Genomic DNA, 7,562 nt, shown 5'->3' on the forward strand with positions numbered 1-7,562 from the left:
ATAATACCCAAATTTTCTAATCGATGTACCCGGCACCTAGTTCTATAAGTTTTCTCAATGTTATCCTTATTTTTCACAGTAGCTCTAACATTTAATAAAAATATAAGAATTCAAACAATTAACATATTAATAACTTTATTCCATAGTTCGAAAATCTAACTTGTATTATTATAGAAAGAGCGTTCCATGAAGATCAACCAGCTATGTTATCAGAACTACAAGCTAATTCTCTGAAGGACTCTGAAGCTCTTCTCTAAAAGACCCTTTGAGAAATGACTGCGCCTGCGCGAACTATCGAAACAGCTGTGCGGAATGTTTACGCAAAAAGTGCCATCCTTTGCTCCTGGCGCGGCAGTTGCTCAGTGCCACGCACCTGGTCTGGTTGGGTCAGTTTCTCGGGGTGACGCGACTCGATTTTGATTCGCCGGAAAATCGATACTATTTTCCTTGTGGTTGGTGCAGTTAAATCGTGGTCGCTGCTGAATGTAAATAAATGGCTTGGCTCTGTGAATTGTTTCGGGTAAAAAACTCCAACGGATTTCCTTGGACTGGGTTAAAGTGTAGGTGGCATGATGTATTTTCAATTGCATGACATACAAGTATCTATATAAATCGTACATATATCCATACACACATACGCGAGGACCTCTGGTCACGGCTACAATACGTACATAAAATTGGGTTTGGTTTAACATTAAGTTTTAATAATTACAATCTGGTTAAATATATATATATATGTTTTAGGCGCGATTTTAGTATGTTATCTTCTTTTGATTTTTTCCTCCCTCCTCTGTGTGTGTGTGTGTTTTGCGCGAAAGGGTTCCCGTCCCAGAATAGTAGTTTGGTCCATTTCCGTTCCATATCCTCTAAGGCTTATTCGGAGGGGCCTCGGTGATGGCCTTAGCTCCTCCACCACTGACGCTGCCACTGCTGGACGGCCAGACCGACACTAGAACGGGAGAGAACACATGTTAGATGCAGTTTAGAATCGATTCAACAAGTTATTTATGGTTGGTACAGTATTTACATATTTCCTACAACTAACTAAAGAGCTTTGAATGTGTAACCTTATGATTTCTTGTGATAAATTCAATTATTTCTACTCTAAATCAAAGAAAACAAAATTGGGATTCATTATTTTTAAGCTTATCGCTTAAAAATCGAACTTTTACCTTAAAACATTAGTAACAGAAATCATCTCAGTCACATTTAAATAATTTAAATCGTTTTACGAAGGCAAGTCATAGAGACATGTCTAATCTGAGCTATAAATATTACTGAATAACTAAGTTTAAGAGTGTTTAAAAGACGTTCTTTAACTGAATATTAATTTATTTAAAATATATAACTATTATAAGTACGATTAAAGTGGTTAAGATGATGTTTCCGCAACCTAAAATCTTTAAATAGTTCAAAGCTTAAACTTATATATTCTATATTTCCTTTTCCTATTTCTAAACTTTAGACTGTTTGCTATAAACTCTCTTAGAAACGAAACCGAGACCCCCAATCGGTACACACGAGTTTCTAATCTGCACACGCCTTAGACACTAAACAAATATGATAATTCACACTTAGGACAGAGACACAGTAACAACATTTTACCTTTCCGACGGTTGGAGTTGCTTAGCCTAAGATATATATTATATAATATAATATACAATTTAGTGTGTATATGGTAGAGTAGGCCGGCACACGCATATACCGTGCTTAACGATAAATCTGAACCTTAACTTTGCTGTATGGAAAACGGAATAGCATTTGCTTTTCTGTGTGTGTAAGAGGGCTTAATTGTATCAATTGAAAAGCGACACTGCAAGTAAACAGAAATTCACAACGGATTGTCATCAGTACGATTGGTAGTATCTCTTATTGGGTTAGTTGGCGCCGTTTTGGCCACAGATTGGAAGCAGATTAGTTAGCATAGGCTGAGACCACAGGTTAAGCAAGATTAGGGCGTGCAGGGCGTCGACTTGTGTCTTTAGTTACCAGTTACCCGTTACCAGATACCAAATACCACACCCGCCACCTAAATACACACAACTGATCTTTGTCAAGATCGAGTAAAGGCATTAATACCGCCACCAGAAAAAAACAGAAGCCCTAAAAGCGAAAGCCTTAGCACAGACTTACCCAGGACTATGATGAGCAGCACAACGGCAATGACGCCCAGGATGATCATCATCTTCATGTTGGCCCACCATTGCTTGCGCTTTAGCTTGCCGGCCTGCTGCTCGAACTGGGATGCGCCCTGTTCCAGCTGATCGGCACGCTCGCCCAGCTCCGACAGCTTCTGGTCCCGCTCCAGCACCTTCTCCACATTCACCCGCATGATGCCGACCACCTCGTCCACCTTGGCCTGTGTCTGCTGCAGTCGCTTGTTGGCTGCATTGTTGTTGCTGATGTGATGGTCCCCGTATTTTTCGTAGTTATTGTCGTGAGCATTCGGTGGTGGCGGAAGTATGGGAAAACTGTACAATATTATATGTGTTTTTGTGGGGGAATCTTACAAATATGAACAGGATCGAGCTGCAGCGTAGAAAAGCAAGGAATGTCGGGGGGATACTTTTTAGCTAGACATCGGGGTCTCTTATCTAGAGATTGGCCAGTGAACGAAGCCATTTCTTTGCCTTATCTTAAGTATATGCATTTCTGATAAGCTTTATAGGGGGTCTTAGATTTCCATAAGTCTGTTTCATTGCTTTCTTACTATTCCTGAGGTTTAACTAATGGGGATTTCTTAATATCGAACCTTAATTGTGCCTATTTCTAGAGTTATCTAGTGGAACATGGATTAGGCGAATGATTACTAGTAGAAATTTTGTCTAAACAGTCTAGAAATATAATCTTTTACGTTGGATGCTTATATCTTTATACCAAAACGAGATTATGATAATTTAAATATGCTTTTCCCTGACTTAGTACAGTATACAATACCAAAATAGATCAGTTATAATGCACATATATTGGTTTTTTCTAATGTAAATTAAATTATTGTAGCATTATCCTATAATCCTTCAGCAATTTCTACTTCATCGATTTAAAAACATCTGTATTCTATAGTATCTTGCTATAATCTATAAGATAGCAGCTGTTTTCTATACTATTTTCTATAATTTTAATGAACAAGTCTTTTTCTATGGGAAAACAACTGTTTCCTAAAAAAGTTTTCTAAAATCTTTAGTATATATTTTACTAAGATATAGATTTTATATCTAAATACGACATCCCCAGCGATATAGCTTCACTTTAACTTATACTATGACTCCTAGGGTATTCCAAAGGTCGTTTTAACTGTCTTAGCTAGACTTTCTTTCCGGTTTTGCTGTTCGGTTTCGGTTAATTAAGACCCATGACGTCACTTGAGGGGCTTTTCCTTGCTTTTCGTGCGCTGAGCCTGTTGCTTCGATTCGATTTCCATCGAGGCAATCGCACTTACTCGTTGTTATTGGATCCAGAGGGAGTGGGGGCTTCGTTGTTCTCCATTGTGAGAGTGTGCTGCTGCTGCGTTTGGGGAATCGAATAAGGGAAACGTATTAGCCGATTTAGTAGTTTATATATGTAATAATTACAAGTGCAACTGCTACACACACGCACACACGCACACCCCGAAAAAGGGTAGATTGTGAAAACAAAAGGAAAGAAAACAAAACGGAGCACACCTTATCTATTCGGCGTATGAATCACTCGCGATTTGGAGGAATGCCATCACCAACGGGGCGAAAAAGAACTTGTTGCTCTGCTCCGCTGCCGCAGCGACAGTGCCAACGCACTGTGTTTACATGGCCAAGAGGCCGCCCCCACCCACGAGTACTCACCTTGACAATGGGTCTATGGAATAATGCTTTGGAATTCGGGTTTTCCGGTGAAATCTACAGCTGCCTTGCAAATAGCACTAAATTTTCTTTTTTTCAATTTTAATTTGTGATCGGTGTGATCTAGTTAGTGCTGGCAAAACATCAGCCTTATCGATACTATCGTTCTTAACATGTTTCGATGTTTTCAAAAATGTTGTGATATTTAACATTTTACATCTTACACATGTATATAACAATTTTACACGCTTACAGAAAACTGGGGTAGAATTGTCGCCTTTGGGATAGAATACTCATGTCGAATATATCGATATTTTTAAATTCTTTTATATAAATATGAATAATAACGACAATAGAAAAGTGTAATTTTTAATCAGGCGCATTTTCTGTATAATATTTATTAAAAAAGGAACAATTAAATTATGCAAAGTGTACATTTTAAAACAATCCGCTTTAGTTACTAGTGTTGTGTAATGTAGCTTACCACCAACATACCAGTGTGTACATTTCCTGATAAGAGACAGAGAGAGAGTTGCCATACCAATGAAATTCTCTAACGGCTATTTAAAATCCTCTGATTTTTCAGAAAATATTCCTTTAAAGGACTATGGAAAATGCATAACTCACTGGTGTCCAAATTGCTGGTGCGTCTGCTGCTGCTATTCGCCTTGGTGACCGCCGCCTCCATTGTGGTGCTCACGAAATGCGGTTTCGACGAGCTGACAGCTCGGGAAACGCAACCGAACAGCCCCAGCAGCGAGGCCAGCAGCTTCAGTTACGCCCTCAGCGAACGCGAGGCGGCCATCGAACGTCTGAAGCAGGAGGTCCTTTCGCTGCGCACACAGATCCTGTTCCTGCAGAGCAACAATCGCACCAGCAGCGCTGCCAAGCCACCAACCACAGGCAATGGCAGCCTGCAATTGCAACTGCAACTGCAGGAGACCACCGTGTCTCCTTCCCCGCTGTCGCATCACTACGACTGCAGTAGCTATATCCGGAAGCAGGTTGGAGCCGCCGAAATCCTGCACGGTCTGCCGCTGAACAACGAGTATGAGCTGATTCCTTACAACCACTTTACCTTTACTCGGGTTTATCCCATTGACCTGGGTCTGGGCAAGCGGGTGGTGGAGAAACCGATTGGCTACCGGCGACGCGACCTCATCGAGGCGGTGAATAAAGCCCTGGAGAGCCTTAATCGGAATCACTCGGCCAGAATACGGACAAAGGGTGGAGCGGTTCCTTCCGGAGATCAAGGAGTCATCAAGTACACACTGGATGACTTCATCGAGGGCATCTATCGCACAGAGCCCACCACGGGCACTCAGTATGAGCTCTATTTCCAGAGTGTCAAACATCAGGCGAGTCCTGTGCGTCGGGCTCTGGTGATGCGTCCCTTTGCTCCCCTGCAAACTGTACAACTATCGGAGTTGTCCCTGAATGGAGGGGATTCCCCAGTGATCCATGTGATACTGCCCTTGGCTGGACGCCTGCACAGCTTTCGCAGCTTCCTGCAAATGTTAGCCAAGCTGGAGGATCGTCGACTGGAGCTCATAGTTGTGTACTTTGGAGTCACGGGACTGGAGCAGGCCAGGCGCATGGCTAGAAGATCAGAGAGGACACAGTTCTTGGCCCTCAATGAAACTTTTAGCAGGGGTAAGCAGATATATTTTCTAATATTTATAAAACTGTAATAAATTAATTATCTCTAGCCAAAGCCTTAAGACTGGGAGCGGAGCACATAAAGCCAGCTGGTGAGGATGTTCTGCTCTTTATGTGCGATGTGGACATTATGTTTACCACCAGATTTCTGGAGCGATGTCGCTGGAATGCCTCGCCAGGCAAGAAGGTAGAAGAATGCTTAATATTTAAATATTAAAAATTATAATTTAATAATATATCATAACTTTTCCAGGTATATTACCCTGTGGTATTTAGTCTGTATAATCCCCATGTGGTTTATACGCTGCAGGGCAAACCTTTGCCTGGCGAGGAAGAGCAGCTTGTGATCTCAAGGGACACCGGCTTCTGGCGGGACTTTGGCTATGGAATGACTTGCCAGTATCGTTCGAACTTCCTGCAGGTCCGAGGCTTTGACGAGGAGGAAATTGTGGGCTGGGGCGGTGAGGATGTGATGCTCTATCGCAAGTATATACGCTCCAAAATCAAGATTATACGAGCCACCGATCCGGGGATCTTTCATCGCTGGCATACCAAAGTAATGTTTACAATAATATTAAAAGTTTGTTTGATTATATAGCTTTATATACTTGACAGATCTGTTCTAATACACTAACTGCCGATCAGTATAGGGCCTGCATACGTTCGCGAGCTCTGAATGAGGCCTCGCATGCGCAGCTTGGTTTCCTGGCCTTCCGGGATGACATAGCCGCTGCCAATGCGGCCAAGTTGCAGTCGTGATACTGGCACATCCTTCAGGTATCCTTGAACATATGGTTACTCCAACTAAGGTGGATATTTAAGTGTAAAGTGTGAGTGTGTAAAGCGAAGGCAGTGATTTATTAAATATATTTTATTAATTTTGTGATATAATTTAACATAAATTTTAAAGTCAAGCAAATAAAGTATTTAAAGAGAATTTAGTTAGCAAATTATATGAAAAATTGTAAAATAATTCATTAAGAACTTATTTCTACATTTATTTGATAAACAAACTTGGTAAAATCCATTCTTTGTTTAGATAGAATATATGAAATTAATGTGATATTTGGTTGTTGTTCTATATATCATATAAGATTTCTTAAAACCTTTTATAATTGCCTTTTATAATCACTGCCCTTAGCTCACACCTGTCTAAACACACACTCAGAAAAACTATATACTTGCCATTTACAAGTATGTACAACTTGAGACAATAACTCGTATTTAGCAGTATCGTTGAATTAGCTTAATTGTTGATCTTGTTGCGCCCTTCGAGAGTGCCACACGCACACTCAGACCCTGAAACGGAAACGGAAACAAGGATCCCCCAAAAACACACACTGTACACACGCACATCACAATTGTTCTTCCATGAAGCGAACTAGATGCAATCTCCAGAGCCCAAGAAATTATATAGTATATATATTATATATATTTACCATATCGAATCTGTGCGGCAAAACTGGGCCTGAGCGCTTTGTAAAAACTAAATTAAATCGTTTAATTAAACTTGTCGCCTGCTTGTTTTTTTGTGTTTTGTTCGTTGGCTGGTTCTGTGTTTTACGAGTAATACCTGTGTGTTTTTTATGGATGATGCCAACGACCTTTGTGTGGGGTTCACTGAGCATAAAGACCAAGAAGGTGATCTTTCAGCTGGGATTTTAACTCACCGTGAATCTATGTTTTATTTATTTCTGCAAAAGGTAATTTGTCATGCTTTGGAAATGTGTTTTACAAGTTAATTTTTTAGGTAACGGTTTCAGCTGAGAATTATTTTTGATTGTGAATCAAGGTGTTTTAATTATATTTAAAGGGTATATAGATTATAAGTTTATTCTTATTCTCCCTAATTAACAATCAGCAGAAACCTATGGAGATTACAAAGCTGTAAAGATTTATTTATAAGTTAAAAAAGGTATTTACTTTAATAGAATTAATGTAAAGGATTAAGATTAAAATAGGTAATGAACCAGTTTATAGCTTAATTAGATTCAATAGATATATCTCCTATTCTTTTAATTAAAAGTAGGAAATCCCCCCTTAACTATAATCCATATTTAATATATATCACTCAACATTACCCCCAAG

At 39.9% G+C, this 7,562-nt stretch overlaps 2 protein-coding genes across 10 annotated transcripts; one reads left to right on the forward strand and one right to left on the reverse strand.

The window, feature by feature from the left end:
- The first annotated feature begins 324 nt into the window (after nucleotides 1–324).
- Csgalnact (Chondroitin sulfate N-acetylgalactosaminyltransferase) lies at nucleotides 325–6,983 on the forward strand. Of its 2 annotated transcripts, none has more exons than XM_020945310.2 (5): nucleotides 325–560; nucleotides 4,402–5,468; nucleotides 5,525–5,661; nucleotides 5,728–6,030; nucleotides 6,090–6,983. In XM_020945310.2, exons 2-5 carry the CDS (start codon nucleotides 4,430–4,432, stop codon nucleotides 6,231–6,233), a joined length of 1,623 nt encoding a protein of 540 aa, XP_020800969.2. In that variant the 5' UTR covers nucleotides 325–560; nucleotides 4,402–4,429; the 3' UTR covers nucleotides 6,234–6,983. The 2 variants fall into 2 exon arrangements, with proteins under 2 accessions (XP_020800969.2, XP_086683838.1); XM_086827712.1 differs by lacking the exon at nucleotides 325–560 and adding an exon at nucleotides 4,212–4,246.
- Nucleotides 683–4,018, reverse strand: Syb (Vesicle-associated membrane protein synaptobrevin). 8 transcript variants are annotated; one of them, XR_015270514.1, is made up of 5 exons: nucleotides 3,819–4,018; nucleotides 3,440–3,504; nucleotides 2,134–2,399; nucleotides 1,606–1,813; nucleotides 683–949 (listed from the first exon to the last, which is right to left on the reverse strand). XR_015270514.1 is itself a non-coding variant. In XM_020945321.2 (4 exons), exons 2-4 carry the CDS (start codon nucleotides 3,484–3,486, stop codon nucleotides 867–869), a joined length of 396 nt encoding a protein of 131 aa, XP_020800980.1. In that variant the 5' UTR covers nucleotides 3,487–3,504; nucleotides 3,819–4,009; the 3' UTR covers nucleotides 683–866. The 8 variants fall into 8 exon arrangements, 4 of the variants coding, with proteins under 4 accessions (XP_020800980.1, XP_020800976.1, XP_086683840.1 ...); XR_015270512.1 differs by having other exon boundaries at nucleotides 2,134–2,471; nucleotides 3,819–4,010; XR_015270515.1 differs by having other exon boundaries at nucleotides 3,663–3,935.
- Nucleotides 6,984–7,562: the final 579 nt, after the last annotated feature.

This window comes from Drosophila serrata, unplaced genomic scaffold (genome assembly GCF_035046125.1).
Source record: "Drosophila serrata isolate PLE 108 unplaced genomic scaffold, ASM3504612v1 contig_184, whole genome shotgun sequence".
Lineage (NCBI taxonomy): Eukaryota > Metazoa > Arthropoda > Insecta > Diptera > Drosophilidae > Drosophila > Drosophila serrata.